This window comes from Onychomys torridus, chromosome 9 (assembly GCF_903995425.1).
Source record: "Onychomys torridus chromosome 9, mOncTor1.1, whole genome shotgun sequence".
Taxonomy (NCBI): domain Eukaryota; kingdom Metazoa; phylum Chordata; class Mammalia; order Rodentia; family Cricetidae; genus Onychomys; species Onychomys torridus.
Genome location: NC_050451.1, coordinates 58,251,527 through 58,274,495, shown reverse-complemented (window position 1 = coordinate 58,274,495; position 22,969 = coordinate 58,251,527). Strand labels below are relative to the sequence as shown.

Sequence of the window (22,969 nt, the reverse complement as noted above, 5' to 3'; positions counted from 1 at the left end):
TTAAAACAAAAAAAGACATTCAGGACAAATTTTAGAATCATTGACTGTTTCTAGGAAGATTTTCTTTTTTGGAAGAAAAAAAAAAAGGTGCTCTTGTCTCCTTAATTATTCTTCATATTCTTTGTCACCAGTCATGATAGTCTTTGTGGAAAAGTATTCATGTACCTTCTTCCTGTGTTTAATATTCCCATTAACAATAAAAAAAAAAGAGCCTAATGAAAATATCTGCATGAAAAGCTCCGAGCACTAATTTCAGAGACAAATAAGACAAGGAGCCAATAAACCCTTCTCCAGGAATGAGTGATGCAGACTAATTGATATCTCAATTGGACCTTAGCAGAACTGAAAAAGCATCTGTAAAGAAACCTGAGGCCATGGCACCTGGGAGGAGGATGCTACCCCACTGTGTGCTGCTAGGGATCAAGTCCCTCCTTTTGTGTTTTAAGGCAGTGAATCAGTGCACAGGCCCAGCTAGCCTAGAACTCCAGGTCCTCCTGCTTCGGCCTCTGGAGTGCTGGGGTCACAGGTGTGTGTCACCATGTCTGGCTTTGATTAGGAATCTCTTTCACTCAGTGACAGTTTCAGAGAGGGGCCAAGGAGCACCTCCTGTGTTATGTCTGCATCCCTGCATTCCTTGGCATGGCCAGGTTGGGGACTAGGTGGGGGGGGGGGGGGGGGTGGGGAGCGTCCACTTCATCTTCTGTTGCTGAGCACATGGGAAATTCCACCTAAGCCTGCCCCTGGACCCTCATGACACCTCCCCTGTGGGAGATATCACCTTCCTGGATTTCATTTGCATTTGTGACTCTGGAGCTCAAGAGGTACTTGGCTTGGAGCAAGGGAAACATCAGCATAGCACCCAACTGTGTAAAGCCCCTCTGTGCTGTTGGGATTTGCTTTAAGCATTTTCCCTGAAGTAACACAGACAAACATCATTTTCACCGTGTGAGGCAGAGGCTACAAATATTCCCACCTCACACATAAGTACATAGAGACCCAAAGAAGCTGAGCAGCTAGCCCAAGATCATACAGCCAATAATGGTGGGTTTGGGACTTGAACCAGAGCTGTCTGACTCCAGAGTCACTGATCGTAACCGTTACACAAGAACTGGTCCTATTTCTGGGCCTCTCTCTACCTCCTACTCTTTAAGATGCCCACTTGCCTAGAACCTTATCCTATTCTATCTAGACCCTGTGAGCCTGTCGTTAAGATGGAGGGGGGGGCAGCTACAGATGTTCCCCCATGTTCCTGTTCTGGTCTGGATAGCCTCTGGAAACATGGTCTCCAATGAAGGGCTTCCATGGCCATACCCTGATGTCCGGTTATATCTGGTTGCCTGATACTAAGGCTAGCTTGAGTTCCTCCAAGTTTCTCTCTGTTGGCCTTTGGGAATCACAGGGCCATTGTTTCTCTGTTTGCAATGACTTTCTTACATGGCTTCCTGCTAAGGATGCTTGGGTAATGGTGGTTTATTGGGGTGTAGTTTTATGGGGTCTAAAAACACAGACCAGGTATGCTTTATCTGCCAAGGCAGCATTCCTTGGGCAGTGTGCCCTGGAAGCCTCTGCTCATCCAGGAATGAGCCGGAGTCATGGGAACGGGACAGAGATGGTTTTCATCTTCTAGACGGAGGTGGTGGACAATGGAACAGGCTGGGAGCTGATGGACATGGTGGGACCCCACAGTGGTGTAGCACAGTGTGAATGGTTTAGAGTCTGGGACACACATCCAATACCTGTTGCTACATCTATTGCTACTGCTAGCAGGGGTTGTCACTGAAACTCTCTAGCCCCTGCTTTCCCGTCATTAAATGGGGCAATGCCAGCTCACAAAGCGATTAAAGTTTCAACCGTTTCCAAAACGCTTTTATGTGAAAACAGCCTCATCGGCTGGGGAGATGGCTCAGCGGTTAAGAACACTGACTGCTCTTCCAGAGGACCTGAGTTCAAGTCATAGCGGCTCACTACCGTCTGTAACTCTAGTTCCGGGGGACCCGGCACCCTCACACAGACAGACATGCAGGCAAAACACCAATGCCCACAATTTAAAAAGAAAACAGCCCCACAAATGGGTGATGTCAATCGCCGTCCCAGCCCTGAGCAGTGCAGCCTCCCCGACCTGAGCACTCCTCTGGAGCACTTCGTCAAGGTGGAATCTATAGTCTTTGTGCGTCTGCAAAACTCTTCCACAGCATGGCCAGAGAGCTGGGCAGTACCTTGGAGGCAAACTTGGTAACCCGCCCAAGACTTCATCAGGGCCGTGACCAGGCTGCCTCTGTCCCCTTGAACTTCCTGAGAGGGTCTTGGTACCTGGAGGCGAGCCAGTTGCCAGGTAACGGGCCCCTCCCCACCCAAGTTTGTGGGGTTCTGTGGGCTCAAGAACTTAACACTTCTTCATGGTATCAGCCTGCCCTTCTGTGCGAGCTCTAAGTTAGAGGACAGGCTCCTAGGCTTAGCCAAAACCCCGACCCTCCACCCTTCTTCCTTCAGCTGAGCTTTGGGACCTGAGACCTGAACCCCCTTGGCTGATGCCATCTTTCCGGCTAGCAGAACATGGGGGCAGGTGGCAGGGCCGAGTAACTCCATCAGGGAGAGCCGCAGCTTCCTGCCAGGCACCCAGAAGAGGGAAAGTGGGTGGCATTGTGACTGAAACCTGAGCCTCTTCTGGGCAAAGGGGAAGTGAGGGCCATGCCCTGGCAGGTGGCTTTGGTTAAGCTCTGTGGCTTAGCAGGTTTGCCTGACAGCTGCCACCTGCCACCTGCCACCTGCTGTGTCTCTAAGCAGGGCTTCTGGGGCGAAATCCTTGTTCACAGCACAGAGCTGGTGTGAGGGATATGTCCTGAGTGAGTATCAGGGTGATGGGAGTGGGTGGGATGGGGTGTCAGACATCACTAGTGGTCCTGTCACAGTCCCAGGACTCCTCAACTGGGAAACCATTCTGCCCACATGGCTTTTCCCTCTGACCTGAGAATCCTGAGTGGAACACTCTTCCGGGGAGCCCTGTGTGCATGTTTCTCTCTCTCTCTCTCTCTCTCTCTCTCTCTCTCTCTCTCTCTCTCTCTCTCTGTCTATGAGTGTGACCTGGAAAATTTCTCCCTTGAGCTCCCACCCCACGGACTTTCCCCAAGTCTGGAAAACAGCAATGCTTTAGATGGAGGCCAATCTGACAAGCTGCCCATCTTTCGTGCCCTCTGCTGCCATCCCTGCCCTACACCAAGACTCTCCCTCAACACTCAACACGGTCCCTTTGCTAATTGCTAAGAGCTCCCGCAGTCCACTGCCGCTTAAGAAGCCCCACCTGGGCTCCAGCTAGGCTGTTTCTAAAGAGGGCTGTCCCCTTAAACTTCCTAGGAAGGATCCTGGTGCTGGGACATGGGTTGGTTGCCAGGGTAACTCTCCCTGCCCTACCCACTCTGGTGTGAGAGTCTTCCCTTGTCAGGAGTCAATGGCTAGTTAGACCGATGTCCCTGCTTCTGCCTGTGCACCTATGGTATTCTCTGCATTTTCTAGAGTGTTCTTCATGGGATCATCAGGATGACCCTTGAAAGTCAAGAGTATGGTTCATATATTGCAGAGAAACAGGGAATGTCTCATCAATGAGCTAGGAACCAGCTCTTAATGTACAACACATTCAAATTTCATTTTGCTACTTTCTATTATCTTAGAAAGGCCTTTGCACATTCTTTGCAAAAGCGGCTTGTAGGTTGTCTGGGCACAGAAGTCCAAAGTCTACAGGCTAGTGTGGATTTCTACAAAGTATAACTGCCAGGCCACTCACGAAACTGAGATTCCATAATTGAACAGGATTGAGAAAGAAATGTGAGTCCCATACAGTTGGGCCTCTGTTCTCTATGGGTTCCACATCCTCAAACTCAACCAAAAGCAGATTGAAAAAAAAAAATTCACAGAGAGAATTACATCTGTGAGCAAGTGCAGGCGTCCCCCCACACCCCATCATCAGTTCCCTAAACAATACAGTACAAGCTATCTATGCAGTGTTTACATTGTATTAGGTGTAGTAATCAGCTAGAGATGATTTGGAGTATATGAGAAGATGTGCATAGGCTTGATTCAAACACTATTTTATATAACAGAGTCATGGGGGCTTCCTGGGGGTACCGAGGGGTGACTGTGGTGTCTATTAAGATAGCAGTATCTTTAAGAGGCCACTTGATGACACGAGATCAAACCGGTTTGGGCCAGAAGATCTAACACTTGTGTTGGGAGAGTGTGTTCCTCAGACACACTCTGAAAAAGGCAAGTTAGGCCTTTCCCCAGCTATCATGAAACCAACATGCTCTCTCTGTATTCCTTTGTGCTGCTCACATAGCAGGAGGATGGCCCATCACATGATTCCCCCACCCCATGCCAACCAAACTGGGGACCGCCTCCCCCCACCAAACCCACAGTGATGTGCTTGTGCCAACTCTCAGACTTCCAGAAGTTTTGTGAGTCAGTTCTTCAGTCTTCAATACCTTGAAGTTGGTACCAGAGAAGAGACTTCTATCACAAAGAACAGCAAATGCACAGAACTGGCATTTTCTGCTGCTTTTGTCCCGAGACCTTGTTCTCTAGCCCGCCACAGCTCACGTTTAGATGTGTTTTTGACGTTCTTAGAAAGCTTGGGCATCTGACCCAGAAAGCCTCGCTCATCCTCATCTCCAGCCCTCTCAAGCGAGTGCTAAGAAACCATTCAGGATGATGACCTCAGCTACAGTCCCAAACACTTCCGAAAACACCCGTTTGGCTCCTTACTTTGACGTTGAACACCACCCAGTGTCTCCAGTATTTCATCCTGGGGTCTGCCCTGCTGGGAGCATCTGGATCCACCATCACCAGCACGTAGTATGAACCCTGTAACACATGCATCAAGAAGTAATGTGACATTGCGGCTGGCACTCGATCGGAGAGTACCAAAGGGGAAGACTCTGCCCACTTTCCAGCTGAGAATGCAGCCAGTGGCCACCACACACCCCCTGCTCTGTTCTTGTTCTCATGGCATTTCCCTCATGCTGCATGCTCATTCTCAGAGAAAAAAAAAAGAAGTTTATAAGATAGTCGTTAAGGACTCTTGGCCTTGATGAAGAAATAAACCCAACAAGATTTTACTAAATACCTGGGTAATGAGAGTCCATGGCTCCATTGCCAGGTACCATGGAGGAGACAGTAAAAGCCCAACAGCAGGGTGTTTGCCCTCCAGGAGCCTCTGTCACCCTTGCAGGTGCTGTTCATCCAACAAGTCAGTGAGGGCTTGCTCCATGTCAGAGCCACCGGGGCACGGCCATCCCTTCAACAAACACTAGCTGAGCCCCCGTGTGCTGGAGACTGCTCCAGCTATTAGAACATGACATAGTAAGAACCACATGCCCAGAAGAGTTTTGTTTTAAGACATGGATACTAAGAATGGACACATAGGAAAGGACATACCCAGTCATGACCAGTGCTCTGTTGAAAGCGTGACAGGGTGGGCTGAGGAGACAAAGGCAATGCCAAGTTGGGGGGGGGGGAGAGAGAGAGAGAGAGAGAGAGAGAGAGAGAGAGAGAGAGAATCTGATGGATTCATGGGAAGAACTCTTGTTCTTTCCGGACAAGGGGAGAAGTGGACATGTTGAGTGGAAGGTGGCAGTGAGGAGACACAGAAGGTTTTCTAGGCATGGGTGAGGAGTGAAATTGGACTCTAAGTACAGCAGGGTCACTCAGGATAGTGCTGTGCCTTTTTTTTTTTTTTTAACTTTTTTGTTAGATCGCGCGGGCTGCCAGCTAGAGAGCAAGTGGTAAGCAGGAGACTTAAGAGGTAGCAGAAGGAGAGGAAAGGGTAGTGGTAAAGATAGAACCAGAAACCAATAGCACCTGGCCATTTTGTTTGTTTTGTTCTGTCTTTGAGACAGGGTCTTACTGTGCAGCCCAGGCTGACTTTGAACTCACAATCCTCCTGCTCTTGCCACCGAGTGTTGGGAGTACCCGTGTGGGCCGCCATGCTTGGCCAGCAGCTGGGCCAATGAACACAATAGAGAGTAGGGGCAGGGAACCAAGAACACTGGCTTTTTGTTTCAGATCTGGTAAGCTTGAAAGGTGGGCTAGAAGACAACCTAAGTCTGCATATCGGAATCCCAAGGTCAAGGATAATCATAGAGCCAGATGAATATTAACACCTGCGAGCCACAGACATGGAGTCTGTAAGTGTGCACGACAGAGAGTGGACCCACAGGAGAGAAGGGGGCTCACGACTGAGCTCTGGAACATGCTAACACCGAGAAGAAGGCAGAACCTGGCAAAGGAGACAGAGGCCACGAGGCAGGTGAGACCTGGAGAAAGGTGCGTCCCAAGAAAGGGAGGGTGGAGCATTTGGTAGAGTCCTGCCTAGCACGCAGGAAGCACCACATAAAGGAGGCATGGTATCGCTTCACGGCTTTTTGTGACTTAGAGGCAAGATTACGAGGAGGGAGGAATTATGGGTAATTTGGGGGTAGGGAGGAGAATAGGATTATATTCTACAGTGGCAAGCTAGTTAACTGTGGTAATTAGGCTTAACTTGGATGGAGACTTAGGCCGGTGATCTACCGGAAGAAAGGAGCAAGAAAGTAATGGTCGGAGAGGGGTACAGGCGTCTTGGCCCTCCTCTTGAGCCAGACGCAAACATAACTGCTCCACAGTGTTCCAAGCACTCCAACAAAGGAGCATTTCTGGAGCTTTGGGGGCATGAAGAAGAGGACAGTCTGACTTTTTCTACCTTAGGAACACAGTTTTGAGCTTGATCTCCAAGGGCGAGCAGGTGAAGGATCAGAAAAATCTCTCTGTAGGTAACGCAAATAGCCTGTGCAAAGATACGGGGCTGCTTAGAGAAGGAGAAATCTAGAGGGAGTTTGCAGTTCTCTCCTCAGTAGACAAGCTGAGCTGAGCTGGGAGACAACGCGCTGGTGAAAACAAACAAAAGAACCACCATGACCAAAACGCAAGTTGATTCGGAGACCATGGAGGGGTGCTGATTACTGACTTGCTCAGACTACTTACTTATAGAACCCAGGACCACCAGCCCAGGGATGGCACCACCCACCATGTGCTGGGTTCTCCTCCATTGAGCACTAATTGAGAAAATGCCTTACAGCTGGACCTGATGGAGGCATTTCCTCAACTGGGGCTCCTTCCTCTCTGATGACTCCAGCTTGTGTCAAGTTGACACACAAAACCAGCCATATATTTGGTGAGTGAGGCATTGGAAGAAACAGGCAGAGATGGCCTTTTCATGTGTTTCCCAAGACTTGGAAAATTAGCATCTGTCTGGATATCTCAAAGACCATCCAGGGACAACTTGTGGAGAACCAGAAGAAGAACCCAGGAACTCAAAGGAGTGTGGAGACAAGAGAGCTGAAGAGTATTCAGAGAGAATCAGGGAGCCAGAGCTGTGGAGCCAAAGAGGATGGAGATGGGGCCAGTGTGGCACTGGGGAGATGTGGATCCAAAGAGACTGTGCATACAGCATTGGGGTCCACTCTTTGCTTTCTGAAGACAAGACAGAGATAAAAACACTGATTGCAGAGTGTTAAAATATAAAAGGAACAATGAGCCATATATTAGACACTACAGGAAACTATATCTGAGAATTCAAGGATAAACTCAAGCAAGTCTCCAAGGACTCAGCAAGATAAGATAAAAAGAGGAAAACACAGGAGTATGTGTGTGATCCCAGTGGAGTTCTGGGAGGTGAAACCTGCCTGTTTGATGCATTCCAGAACTGGTTTTAGCTAAGCAATAAGGAAAACAAACAAAAGGCAAAGTACAAGCACAGTGAAAGAAGAAATAGACCCACTAAACCTTCCCCTTTTTCCTTTTTTTTTCTTCAAATGACACAATTGTCTATACGAGAATCCCTTTTCAGAAACCCTGAAAATAACTGAACTAATAAAACAGTAAAGTGCACTGATACCCAAACACACAGAACCATTACTTTTCTATATACAATAGTAATAAAATATACTTTAAAACCCCATTTACAGTTGTAACAAAAATCTAAACTGTCTCAGAATAAACATGCTAAAAGAATGTATGATTTCTTAAAACACACACACACACACACACACACACACACACACAACTGACTAGATGCAGATTCTGCTTTTAAACTGATAAGTATTTTACAAAAATTTCAAAAAGGCTTTAATTCTTTAGTATAACCATAGTTCTAACTAAAATCTTAAGTAAATATTTTGCACATTTCACACATGATTCTCAAACTCATAATTAAATTCAAGAAACAAGCAATCAAAAGAAAAAATTTATCAAAGGCAGCACTGGAAGAGATGAAATAGGGCATGATATTGACTTTGAAGACATAAAAATGTATTACAAAGCTAAAATCATTAGAACAACATGGCACTGAAAGACAGGTACAAGAAACACAATAGAAAATCTGGTGAGAAACTTGAGTCTCAATGTATGTATATTAATGTGTGATAGTGTTCTTTAACATATGATATTTAATATATGACAGAGTTGTATCAAGTTGGAAGGGTGAGGGTGGTATGTTATTATAAATGCTATGGAGTGTCAGGTGTAGTGGTGTACACCTTTAATCCCAGCACTGGAGAGTCAGATGAAAGCAGATCTCTATGAGTTCAAGGTCAGCTTGGTCTATACAGTGATACAGTGACTTCTAGCCAAGGCTACAAAGCAAGGCCTTATCTCAGAAAAACAAAACCAAAAACAAATTTAAAAATATATAAATGCTATGGTGATGTCATAATTGCATTGATAAAACACCCTAACCAAAAGCAGCATAAGGGATGAAAGGATTTATTTGGCTTACAATTTCAGGTTACAGTCCATCACTTTAGGGAAGCTGAAGCTAAGGAACTCAACCTGCAAGTCACATCACATCCACAGTCAAGAGCACAGAGAGAATACAGCCATCCCCGCTTACTACTTCTGCTAAGATACCTGTTCACTCCTTTACACAGTCAAGGGCCAGATCATGGAATGGCGCCATCCCTATTCAGACTGAGGTCCTTCCCACCTCAGTTTATTGGTCAGGATCATCCCCCATAGACCAACAACTCCTCATTGAAACTCTCTTCTTGGGTGGTTTTATGTTGTGTCAAGTTAACAGCTAAAATTAACCAGCTCAGGGTTAATTGGCTTGTTATGTGGACTAGATAGATAATCGAGGGTTCTATTTCTTTTAGACATCAGAAAACTGTAAAAATTAAAAATGAAAATGGAAAAAGACCATCTCTGAAAGCTGGTTGAATAACAGAACATTGAATTCATGGAACAGAATATGCTATTGGAGTGAGATCTTTATATTACTAATGTGAAATAAGCAAGTTTCAGAGCAGTGTGTATGACATCTTAAATGTGCAGGAAACTTTATATATCTAGCTATATATATATATTTATAGATATATCTCCATATGCACAGAAAATGTCTGGAAAAATACATACCAAACTGTTAACAGTGAATGGCATGAAGGGAAAGATTGATATAATCTGACTGGATATATTTTAAAGTCTTTTAAATGGCTAAAAAATGTAAAATAAAATTCAAAGACAACCAATTGAGGGGAGATAGTTACAAGATCTATGAAAAAGGACAATATTCTTAATATATAAAGTACTTTTTGAATCAATAAGAAGACTAGTAACCCAGTGGAAAAATAGGCAATACTAAAAGTCAATTTTAAAAATAAGAAACACACGTGATCAATACACATAGGAACAAATGTTGGATTTCACTAACAGTGAGATACAAGCAAAATATAAAATCAAATCCCATCTTTGCCTATATATGTATATTTTTAATGTTTATCCCCAGAGTTTTAAATTATGTAAGACGCAAGGGTAGGTTAGAAAAACCAATGAACCCCACAAGTTCACTGTCTTCTTGAAAAGATCACATGCACATACCTCCTTCTCTTTAGTTACCCTTTGGGTTGCTTTTTTTTTTTTTTTTTTTTTGTCTCTGTGGCAAATGTCTTACAAAAAAACCAACTCAAGCGTGGAAGGCTTATGTGGGATTGATATCGAGGGATACAGTCCACCATAGAGTGGAAGGCTCCACAAGCGGGACCGGGAGGCAGCTGATCACGTGGCCTGCACCATTGGGAAGCCCAGAGCAGACAGGAAGTGGGGCCAGTCTAGGACCTCGCAAGGCCTCACCACACGTGACCCACTTCCTCCAGTGAGGCTCCACTTCCTCCAGGTTCCACAACCTTCCGAAACAGCGCCACCAGCTGGGCAGCGGGTGTTCAAACACATGAGATGATGGGTGGCGTTTCATGTTCAACCCACAAAACACTAGAAAAACAGGAAGTGTGTATGCGTGTGACTGACAGCTCTCTTAGGGGTGAGGTAATTCGGGATCTTTTTCCTCTTTATGCTTTTCTATATTTTCTAGAGTTTCCGAGCAAAAATGCTTGCTTTTGTGCTTAGGCACAAAGATTCAGACCTACAAAAGAAATAGAAACTAACTAACTAACTAAATGAATGAATGAATGAATGAATAAATGAATAAATGAATGAATGAATGAATGAATGAATAAATAAATAAATAAAGCCACTGTACAAAAGTCCAGAATCTTCCTTCTTGTTCAAACAGCACCAAGGAGCATTCTTGCCCACAGTAGGCTTCTCTTCCCTCCTCCTCCTCCTCTTTGGCTTTCCTTGCACCCCCTCCCTGCCCTGCTGCAGCCCGCCTATGCTCCTGTTGGACTCTCTGCCTAGTTCTCCAATAGTCTTTTTGGGTGAGTCTGTGTTGCATGGCCCTGTCCAGGGTGGTCATCTGATAAAGGTCACCCCAGATCACTACTGTGGTTTGAGTGTGATTCATCCTCCAAGATTTCATATGTTTCCATCTTGGCCCTCATTGTGTTGGTAATTGTAGTCCTCGGCCCTTTAAAACTAAGCCTTTGGAGGAGATTAATACAATTAATAAGATCCCAGTTAATCCCCAATTGCTTTCTGGCTTCCTTTTTACCACGTGTCTTAGTTAGAGTTACAATTGTTGGGATGAAACACCATGCCCAAAGCAACTTGGGCAGGAAAGGGTCTATTTCTCTCACAGTTCCCTATCAGTTCATCATCAAAGACAGTCAGGGCAGGAACTCAAGCAGGGCAGGAACCTGGAGGTGGGAGGTGATGCAGAGGCCATGCAAAGTGCTGCTTACTGGCTTACTTGCGCTGGCTTGCTCAGCCTAGTTTCTTATAGAACCTGGGACTGCCAGCCCAGGGATGATACAATTTTAAAAAATACCCTACAGCTTGATCTTATGGAGGCATTTTCTCAACTGAGGTTTCATCTTTTCAGATAACTCTAGCTTGTATCAAGTTGATAAAAAAAAAAACAAAAAAAAAAACAAAAAAACAAAAAACAAAAAACCCTAGGCAACATGCCATGTGATCCTTGCATATTCCCTGACATTGTGATGTTACCTACTAAAAGGTCCTCACCAGCACCAAGTATAAGTTGTTGTCATGCCCTTGAATCTCTAGAATGCTGAACCAAACAATCCTCTCCTCTTTATAAGTTGTCCTAGCCTCAGATATTTTGTTAGAGCAACAGAAAATAGACAAATACTGTGGTGATATATTGTGTACCCTAATAAATTTGCCTGAAGATCAGAGAACAGAACAAGCTACTAGATTAAACATAGAAGCTAGGCAGTGGTGGCACACACCTTTAATTCTAGCACTCAGGACACAGAGATCCATCTGGATCTCTGTGAGTTCAAAGCCACCCTGGACTACATGAGATTGACTCGGTCTGGGAGAGAAACAGAGCCAGACAGCGGTGGTACACACCTTTAATCCCAGTACTAGGAAGCACACATGCCTTTGATGACTGGGCAGAGAAATGTATACAAAGCATGAGGAGACAGGAACTAGAAGCTTTTCAGCTGAGGAAGCTCCGTCTGCTAGAGGCCAATCGGCTGGAGCTCTTTCAGGCTGAGGAGCTAGTGAGGTAAGAGGTGGTGGCTGTGGCTTGCTCTGCTTCTTTGATCTTTCAGCTTTCACCCCAATATCAAGCTCCTGGTTTTTTATTAAAAGACCATTTAACATTCGAGTTACAAAATACAGTCACCTCCCTGCTACCTCATAGAGGATCTCTTCAGGAACTGAGCAGAAAGGGGAGGGCTCCTGTGGCATGGGGTTACAGATCTCTCTCAAGAGACACAGGTTGTAGGTCACTGTGCTTTCCACAACCCTGACTACCAACAGAAGCTCCTAGAAAATATTTAGAATGTGTGTGGGGGTGGGGGTGGGGGTGGTGTTCATAGGAGGAATAAAGAGATGAGCTATTCCAGAGCTGGGCCAGGCAACTAGAAGGAAATCTGACTGTTCCCTAGAGCATACAGTCTGGCTTGATGGTAAGAAGAGGCCAGCAAGTCTTTGAGAAGGGGAATCTCTTTTCCAAACATGGAGACCCAGGCTGTAAGCACAGCAGAGAGAGAAAGATGGAGACAGTGGGATCTTGCTGTGCCTCTGTGGCAGAGACTTTGTATAATGTGCTGACAGGCCTGGCGTCAACTTGCAACATTGCAGAAAACCACACTACCATCCTAATCAACAAACAAACAAACAAACAAACAAACAAAAACCCAACAACAACAAAAAATACAAAACCCAAAACAACAACAACAACAAAAATAGAACAAACCAATAATGAGTAGAGTTGTTCCCAAAGCCACTTCATGTGACCTGGTCCAACCTAGGGACTGCTAGAAACCTCTGTGGGGGATCATGTTGACCTAGTAGGGTGCTCATTACACAGTAACCTGGGATCCATACTCAGCCCTCCCTTTCTGGCTTCTTCCAAAAAAAAAAAAAAAAAAAAAAAAAAAACCCAAAAACAAACAAACAAAGAGTCTGAGTGAGAGGATCTTTGTTCAGGTTCTCACATTTGAATCCTGAGATTTCTAAGCACTGGAAAGGTGTGTCTGCTCATATAATTTAGCAATCCCATTTCTTGGGTTTGTTCAAAGGAACTAGAATGTGGGTTTCTGAGAGATAACTATACTCCTGTGTTCACCATAGCACAAGTCACAATAGCCAAGATACAGAGTCACCCAAATGTCCATCAGTGGGTTTGCTGATCATGAAAAAGTGGCATATGCAGATGTTCCTTAGCTTGTAATGGGGTTATGTCACAATAAACCATGACAAATAGATCAGGCTGAAAGTTGAACATGCATTTATCATGTGTAACCTGCCGATCATAATAGCTTAGCTTGAATGTGTTCAGAAAATGTCCATTTACTTCTATTTGGGAATCATGAGAGAGAATCATGCTATCACTAGCTTGGGAAAGATCAAAGTTCAAAGTCAAATTTCTATTGAACATGTTACTGTCATGCCACTGCAAAGCCAAAAACCCTGCCAACCCTTCCTAAGTCACTGACCATCTGTATACACAGTAGAATATTTATGTATTTATAGCATTTAAAATGGAATGACTGTAATATGCAATGTGAGTGAACTTTGAGGATGTTATCCTACATAAAAGAAACCACCATAAAATGACAAATAATCCAGGATTCCACCTGTATGTGATAGTATTGGAAACAGACAAACTTGCAGTAGCGGAGAGAACAGAGGTTGCTTGGTAGGGAGGGAATGTGGATAGTTGCTAATCAATACCTATAAACTTAACAAACTTGTACTGCCACTTAAACATCTGTTGAGGGTAAATCATTGCTAAGTGGTTAAGACTTCTTTCCACAATAAAACTGAATACAAAGAGGGCCAGGGAGATGGCTCAGCTGGTAAGGAGGTTGCTGTGGAAGCATGAAGACCTAAGTTGGGACTCCTGGCATCCACATTTCTAAAGTGTCAGTTGTAGCAGTGTGCCCATAATCCCAGCACTGGGAAGGCAGGAATGTGGGATCCTTGGGGCTCACTGGCCATCCAGACTAGCCTAAGTGGTAAATTCCAGGTTCAGTGAGAAATCCTGCCTTAAAACATACTGTACAGAACAATTGATAAAGATGTTCAACACTGACCTCTGGCTCTACAGACATATATGTACATGTGTGCTGTCCACTCACCCCCCCACCCCATGTGCAATGCCCTGTGTGTGCTATGGAAAGCTATCCAGGATCAAGTAGGAAAATCGAGATGAGGAGCCATCCATCTAATGTCTTACTTTCATGTTAGAAAGATAAAACATTTCTTCAAATGTGCTTGCACTTGCATAAACCAACTGTATCAGTGACTTTTCCATTGCTGTGGTAAAACACCATGACCAAGGCAACTTATAGAAGGAAAGGTTCATTTGGGCTTACGGTTCCAGAGGGATAAGAGTCTATCATGGTGAGGAGGCGTAGCAACAAGCATCAGGCACGGTAGCAGGAACAGTGGGCTGAGAATTCAAAGTCTGCCTCAGTGATGTCCCTCTTCCAGTAAGGCTGTACCACCTTGATCACCCCAGGCAGAGCCACCAACTGCCAATTAGGTGTTCAAATGCCCAAGACTATGGCAGACATTTCTCACTCACAAACTACAGGATCATATTTGAAATAATTAACAAGGGTGTGGATGGTGGTAGTATTAGGGGCAGATGGGATGGAAGTGGCAGAGGCTTCCATATTGTCACTCTGTCATTTGGCTTTTTGAGCCATGTGAACATAAGTACCCACTAAAATAGATGTTGATTGTAACCTAAGGTGGGAGATGTTGTGAGATGCCAGTCTGCAGGCTCTTCCAGTCATGTTAAGAGTTGTTAAGAGATGGTCTCATAGCAGACAGGTTGAGGGATGTGTACTCCATTTATAAAGGATAAATACTAGACCTAAACCTCCTTACAGAACAGGGCATATGCAAGGTGCTGGGGGCCCGGCTGATGAAGCCAGATCTCCTGGGTCATGCTGATGACTGAGAAGCAGAATAAGCCTGAACTTGGCCAGATGTGGGGTTTGTTGTTTTGGTTGGTTGGTTGGTCTTATTTTGAGGCAGGGTCACATGTAACCTATCTTGACCCCATACTTTCTATGCAGCTGATGATGACTTTGAACTGCTGGTCCTCCTGCCTCTGCCTCCTAAGAGCTGAGATTCCAGGTGTGCATGCTGGTGCAGTGCTGGGGACTGGACTCATGACTTCATGCATGCTAGACAAACCCTTTGTCCACCGAGCCACATGCCCAGCACCCAGATGAATTCTTAAAATAGGGTTACCTGGGTATAAATGACATATCACAAGCTCACTCCTTTTAGCCATTTTCTTGAAATTGAGCAAGGGCTGTAGAGCCATCCAATAAGCCCCCTTGAAAACATTTTCATCATCTCCAGATGACCTTGTGCCCATTGGCAGACATTCCTGTTTCCTTCCCCAGATTGATGCCACCACTAATTTGTTTTCTGCATTTCCAATCTCCTTTAGCCTTTCCTGAGCATTCCATATGAGTGGAATCGTGTCCCATGTGGTCTGGTGTACGCAGCTCCTCTTCCTTGGCATCATTCTCGGAAGTTTTTCCACATGGTAGCACATGTCAATATGTGTCAGTTCTTCCTTTTTTTGCTTCTTCTTCTTCTTGCTGAGAAGCATCTTACTGCATGTGGAAACATTTTGTTTATCAGGCTAAGGGACACTTGGGTTATTTTCTTTAGTACTAATAATGCCGACACTTAACACTTGTGCATGTCTTGGTGGACATGTTTGTCTTCATTTCTCTTGGGGAGATGCCGAGAGAGGAATTTCTGTGTAGGATGGTGTGGTACTTTGAATGAAAATGGCCCTGTAGACTCATAGAGACTGGCACTATTGGGAGGTGCGGCCTTGTTGGAGTAAGTTTGGTGGTGTTGGAGAAAGTGTGTCCCTGGGGGCTGGCTTTGAGGTCTCAGATGCTCAAACCACACTCGTGGTTCACAGTCTCTTCCTACTGCCTGCCTGTTTGGATGTAGAATGTCAGCTTCTTCGCCAGCACTATGTCTGCCTGCATGCCACCATGCTTCCTGCCATGGCAATAATGGGCTAAACCTCTGAAACTGTAAGCCAGCCCCAGTTAAATGGATTCCTATGTAAGAGTTGCTGTGGTCATGGTGTCCCTTCACAGCTATAGAACAATGGCTAAGACAGATGTGTGATAGTTATCTCTGTTAAACTCAACATAACCTAGAATCACCCAGGAAGAGACTCTAAATGAGTGACTGTCTGCATTGGGTTGCCCTGTGATTATGTCTGTGGGTGATGGTCTTAAGTTGATTGTTTTGGGAAGACCTAGCCCACTGTGGGCAGCACCATTCCCTAGGCCGGAGATCCTGAACAGCATAAAAGAGAAGAAATAAAACAGCACAAACAAGCAAGTGAGCAAGTGAGGATGTATGCATCCATTTCTCTTGGCTGTTTACTGTAAATGTGATATCACTTCTTGTTTGCAGTTCCTTCCTTGGTTTCTCCACAATAATGAATTGCAACCTGGAATTATAAGCTGAAATATAGTCCTTTTCAGGGGTGTGGTGTGGATGCATCAAGACGACTTCATTCCTGGAAGCCCTAATCCTCAATGGATTGGTATTTGGATGTAAGACGTTTTAGGAGGTGGTTAGATGGCAAGGAGAGAGGGAGATTATTGTTCATGTAAGAGATGCATAAGAGCTCACTCTTCAACCTCTGCTCTCTATCCAGAGAAGGCTGCCTACAAATCAGGAAATGGGCCTTCTCCAGAATCTGCATATGACTTGAACTTAGACTACAGACTAATGTGAGGATAAATGCTCGTGTGAGCCACCTAGATGATGGAATTATTGCTATAGAGGCCTATTCAGACCCATGTATAGAGCACTTGAACCCTAGCTTGTGGCAATATTTTGGGAGGCTGTGGAGCCTAAGAGAAATGGGGCCTGGTTAGCAGAAGGGTGGGTCTTTGAAGATCATATCTCACCCTGGCTCTGACTTAATGTCTCTGCTTACTGATTTACTAAAATGTGAAGAGCCCCTGCCACATACTTCCACCATCATGAATGGAGTCTACTCTGTCCTGCCTCCCCCAGCACAGTGGACTGAGACTGTGAGCCAGAACAAGCCTTTCCTCCCTTGGGTCACTTCTGACAGATATTTTGGTCAGAGTGGCACAAAATAATGATACACAGCCCAAGATGACTAAGATGGATGCCCAGGCTGAGGGAGGTAGATCCCAGCATGGATATGAACATGCCAGTCTCCAAAATCCCTTCCTTCCACCTGGCCATTTATACAGAGCCTTCTTCCCCAAATAGATGGAAGGGTTGAAAAAATAATCCTAGGACAGACTATGACCAGCTTTCAGTAGCCCTTAGGACAGTCATGAGTCCTAGAAATACTGAAAAGATGAAGCCCATATTAATCATGTCTTTTCTTTTCTGGCGTTTTGATGTCTTGCTGACCTGGAGAGACAGCTGCTGCCCGAGCCGACCATTTCTTCAAAGGCAAACTGACCTCACTGAGGCTTCCCACCCCAACCACCTCACTTAGAAGGCTGAGGCACTCTCTGCAATGGAACCATTGTTTTAGTATGTATTTCGTTCCTGTGATAAAAATCAACTTGGAGAGGGAAGAGTTTATGTGGTTTTCAGGTCACGGTCTATCACTGAGGGGAGCCAAGGCAGAAACTTAGAGCAGTAGCTTGAAGCAGAAAAGCATGGAGGAATGCTGCTTACTGGCTTTCTGAACCCCCTTTCTTCTTCTGGGGTTGGGGACAGGTTTTGAGACAGTTTTCTCTGTATATCCGTGGCTGTCCTGGAACTTGCTCTGTAGACCAGGCTGGCCTCTAACTCAGAGATCCATGTGCCTCTGGTGCCTCTGCCTCCCAGAGGCTGGGATTAAAATCTTGCATCACCACCGACGGCTGGGCTTTCAGCTACTTTTTTATATAGTCTGGGCCCATCTGCAGAGGGATGATACTACCTACAGTGGGCTGGGCTCTCTTTTATCAATTAGCAAGTAAGAAAATAACCCCAGACATGCTCGCAAACCAATCTGATGGAGGCAACGCTTCATTTCAGATGCCCTCTTCCTAGGTATGTCTATGTTTGTATCAGGTTTATAAAAAACAATCTATGACAATCATGGCAGAGGGGTGGGTACACCAGCATCCCCCAGAACTGTTAAAGCCAGTCAGTCTTAAGCCTATCCTACGCCTGCCTTGCCCACCCCTACCTGGGAAAATTATAATGGAGGGGGCTCTCTCTAAATTTGTGTGGTGGAAACTTAATGGAGTTGGAAAGTGGGGTCCATGGAGATAATTAGGGTTAGATGAGGTCATGAGGGTGGGGCCTCTATGATGGCATTAATGGATTTATAAAAATAGTGTCATAGTGTGAGGCTCTTACCATGTTCCCACCCTCCAGAACCATGAACCAAGTAAATCTCTACCCTTCATGGCTACAGAGACCGTGGTATTTAGTTAGAGCAGCAGCAGGTAGACTAAGACTCAAGACGTTCCTCTTGTTCCCTCTACCTCGTGATCTGGCACAGGGCTTCCTTGTGTGGCCCTTCTTGGTGTGCGACATTTCCTGTCTAGAGATCAAAGCTCCCTCCTTTGTCACACCCACTTGTGTCTGCTTGTCTTGCTACTCTCAAGTAAAGCAAATCCCAGATGCATTGTTGAGTAGGGCCCTTGATGCTGTCGGGCCCGCTGTCCCTGAAGCCCATCTGGAGACGTACAGGGACATCGGGGTGTGCTCCCATTTTCCAATAGGACTGTGGCTGTGGCTCGTTCCCTATCGTGTTCCTTCAAAGGAATCTGGTCTGGCAGTCAAAATTAGTGGAAAACTCTTTTTCTGTGGTGTGTGTGTGTGTGTGTGTGTGTGTGTGTGTGTGTGTGTGTGTGTGATTACCTCCAGAGGTCAATGTTGAATGTCTCCCTTTATCTCTCTGTCCATTTTATTTTTCCAGACAAGATCTCTCATTGGTACTGGAGCTCACCAATTGGCTAGATTAGTACCAATTGTCTAGTGAGTCCTAGGGATCCTGTCTCCATCTTGATGTACTGGGGTTATAATTGCCATACCTGGCTGTTTAAGTGGGTGCTAGGGATGCAAAGTCAGGTCCTCATGCTTGCTCATCACAGACTTTACCCACCGAGCCATCTCCCCAGCCTCTGGAGGGCCATTTTCTCCAAGATGCTGCTGCTTACCCCTGCTTGCATCTGGGTATCACCAGTGGTGTTTTTCAGAGCACTAGAGCTAGGCTCCACTTCCCTGGCGGAGGTGTGGATTTACAAACACCCAGGCATTGTCATGGAGTTGGCATCCTCCCAAGGGGGTTCTCATGCAGAGATAGGACAGGAACCCCAGCCCTAAAGTCTGGTTCCCTCAAAGTCCTCGCCTAGCCTCTGATCAGAACCACATGGCTTCCTTTCTTCCTGTCCAGCACACTTACACTTAGCCCTGAGGGAACCCTTGTGTCTTCTTCGCAAGGAAGAGAGCCTTCTCTGCGGACTCAGCTGGGGTCCTTGTGAAAGGACTCGGGCACCCATGGAACAGCTGAAGCACAAACACAGTCGCCCTGGGCTCCCACGGCTCGTGATGGTGATGGGTGGAACACAAATTTAGCCCGCAGTGGGTAGAGGCTTGAGCCGCCCCCACGAAATTCTGCATGGGAAATCTAGTTAAGAACCTCCTTCCTGGGAGGCTGCAGTGTGCAGCTGCTCCTTGCTGGGAGGGCGAGTCTAACAGGATACCAGCTGGGTACTGCCCTGAAGTTCAAAGCCTTTCATACCAGGACTGGCTCCTGGTCCAGCTACCCTTGCTCTGCGTACTGGTGAGGAAGGAGTACCCAGGCTGGATGGACAGAGGAGACTCCACCCGGGACCTGGGACTCCTGGAATACTTTGAATATTTCTGTCGTGGCTGTCACCAAATACCTAACAACAAGCAACTTATGGGTCTATCATAGCTCGTAGTCTGAGGAGACGCAGTCCATCATGGCGGGAAAGGCGTGGTGGCGGGAGTGTGAGTTTGGAAACAAGGAGCATTGAATGCTCTACTTGGTTCATTCTCCTTTTTATTCTGTCTGGGACCCCGGCCCAGGAGATGGTGCCACCCACATTCGAGGTAGGTCTCCATAGCAGTTAAACCTCTCTAGAGATGCCCTCACATAACTAGAGACGCCTTCATAACTGTGGGTCACAACCCCTTTGGGACCTTTTCATAGGGGTCACACATCAGATACCCTGCATACCAGATATTTACATTATTATTCATAACAGTAAAATTACAGTTATGAAGTAACAACGAAATAATTTTATGGTTTGGGGTCACTACAACATGATGGAACTGTATTAAAAGGTTGCAGCACCAGGAAGGTTGAGGATCACTGGTCTAGGGGCTGGCCACCTCAACCAGATTCAGGCTGCTCACATCTTTTCTCTTTCTTTCTTTCTTTCTTTCTTTCTTTCTTTCTTCCTTCCTTCCTTCCTTCCTTCCTTCCTTCCTTCCTTCCTTCCTTCCTTCCTTTCTTTCTTTCTTTCTTTCTTTCTTTCTTTCTTTCTTTCTTTCTTTCTTTCTTTCTTTCTTTTGACAAGGTCTCATTAAATAGTCCAGGCTGGCCTGGAACTCACAGAGATCCACCTGCCTCTGCCTCCTGAGTGCTGGAATTAAAGACATGTATCACCACACCCTTCTTGAAAAGCTGATATCAAATGAGGGAGAATCAAGGGTTGGTAGTGGCAGGTGACACAGGTTCAGGTCAGTCACTGTCATAATTTGGTGTGTCCAGAGTCATATAACTGGGAACAAAAGCTGCTGCATGAAAAACCTTAAACCAAGTTGTTATTTGGCGTCTGCAGGGAGAAATATTGAGGCTTGGGGGAATCAGTGGGTATGATCTATATTTCTATGAGGTAATCTACTTCAGTAATGAGACTCCTATTCAGCTACTGGGCTGCCTTGGGCAAGTTGCCTGAACTCTCTGGGCAACCTATTCATTGTCTATCAGATGGGAATTGTAATGAGTGTGATTCTCCTCTCTTAAATCACTATGTGCATTAAGTGCTTAACACATGGCTCAGAAGAGAGCCCAGTGTTGGTCTAGTGACCAAGAAAATTCCAGTCACTAGGGACAAAAGATCTTCTCTGGAATTCAAACCATATCTCTGGTCTCTAAATTCCACTCTCTTCTTTTACACAGAGGGACAGGCATAACATGGTGAGTGCAGGGCAGAGGGACAGATGGACAGATTTGGGGCTCTATTTATTCTTTGGACCAGGGATGGAACCCAGAGCCTCACCCATGTTGGGCATGTGCTCTGCCATTAAGTCATACCCTAACAATTAAGGTTGACTTCTACTCACAACAATACGGTATTTTTCTCATGTTACAAATTCCTGCACACCTAAGCCTCCAGGTACTAGTGTAATTTCAAATTTGTACACCACCAAGATGTACTTGTTGGAAATACGTTCTAGAGTCCCTGCTTCTCAGCTGTGTGCCACTGTGCTGCCCAGACCTCTGGAGACACTGGTCCCCCTGCAGCATCTATTCACTCAATATATCTATGGGAAGCAGTGTATTCTCTGGATTCATGTGGCTGTATGCCAAGGGGCTACTGACATGTCATGTTTAGTGATGAGTTCAGATCCTGATCAGTTCACTGTTCTTTCCTTAGAAGCTGAGTGCTTGGACCCATCTGGGGCACTGAAACTTTTCTGTTAATAAAGCCAAGTGATCTCTTTAAATGCAAATATTTCATTAGCAGCTGAGCAGGCAGAAAAAAAAATCACTACATGTTGAAGGACAAATTGAGAATGTCCATACTGCCCAGGAGGCAGGAGCAGAGGAGAGCGGAGGAAAAAGAGAGTCCTTAGGGACTGAGGGATCGGGGCATTTTTAGGACTGCAGCAGCAACAGTGCCATGTCTGGCTGTACAACCACAGTCGTATCTCCACCCTGGCATGTTCCTCCTCTTCCTCTGCCTTTCCCTACAAACAGCAATGTCACTATAGCCACCAAGTGCTAATCTTTGGACTCTTCCTTCTGTGTCTGTGGGTCTCCAAGGTCCAGGATCCACTCTGGCTTCTCTACATTCCTTCTGGAACATCTGTGAAGGTTCTGGAAACTCATGTCTCCACGACTTCCATAGCATCCTGATGGCTGTCTTCCCTTCTTCCCACCCAAGTGACCTTTGCTGGTCAGGAGAGCAATCCAACAGACTCCTGGTAAACTTATTCTCAAAAATAAATGAATAAACCAACCCAAATTTACACTGTAGCTCATTCACATGAGTAGATAGTCACATCCTGGTGCCAACCTAAAGTCGCTGGACTTAGAGTTGAAAGGATGCCCAGGACTTGCTGTGCCAATGGCTGCTCTTACATACGCCCATGTAAAAGGCAGACATTTCTGGTCCCCAATGTGACTGACTTATCCCGGTTCTGTGCCTCTGTCTGTTCAGGTCTCTGTACCCATCAGAAATCCCTCCTCATCCTTCATGTCACTTTCTCACTGTGGAGTCTCCTGTGTCCCTTGGCCCGGAGAAATAAAGCCTTTTTGGATCCTGCTTGTCCTTCGATGGGTGCTTCCGCATTTTGCTACATTTGTAGGCATAGCTTTGTCCCAGGATGGTTTATTCTGGCTAAATATCTGATCAGAAGCTATTCATGGGATCAGAGCTTTTTCCTTTTGATTTATCATTTTAGGGGTCATAGTCTGACGTGGCGGGGGAAGGCATGGTGGCAGGAACGTGAGGCGACTGGTCACACTTCCTCTGCAGATTGGGAGCAGAGAGCGAGAGGAAGCAGAGCCAGGCTGTTAAAACTCAAACCCACCTCCAAGACCCACTCGCTCCAGTGGGATTCCACCTCCTGCGGGGTCCACAGCCTGCCCAATTAGTGCCACCAACTCGGGACCAAATGCTCACACACAGGAGGGGACATTTCATGGTCAGAGTCCTCTTAGTAGATGATTATTTTCTTCCATGTATTAAGTAAGTGCTTACAAAACAAAACAAAACAAAACAAAACAAAAAACTCTTTTTGAAATAAATTTACCCATGTCCCCTGTTGT

At 45.7% G+C, this 22,969-nt stretch overlaps 1 protein-coding gene across 1 annotated transcript in view; it reads right to left on the bottom strand.

Moving 5' to 3' along the window:
• Pebp4 (phosphatidylethanolamine binding protein 4) overlaps positions 1–22,969 on the bottom strand; it is a 214,911-nt gene that overhangs the window by 92,151 nt on the left and 99,791 nt on the right. The window contains exon 4 of the mRNA XM_036198524.1: positions 4,756–4,854. Within this exon, the coding sequence (XP_036054417.1) occupies positions 4,756–4,854 (99 nt within the window). The remainder of the gene's footprint in view (positions 1–4,755; positions 4,855–22,969) is intronic.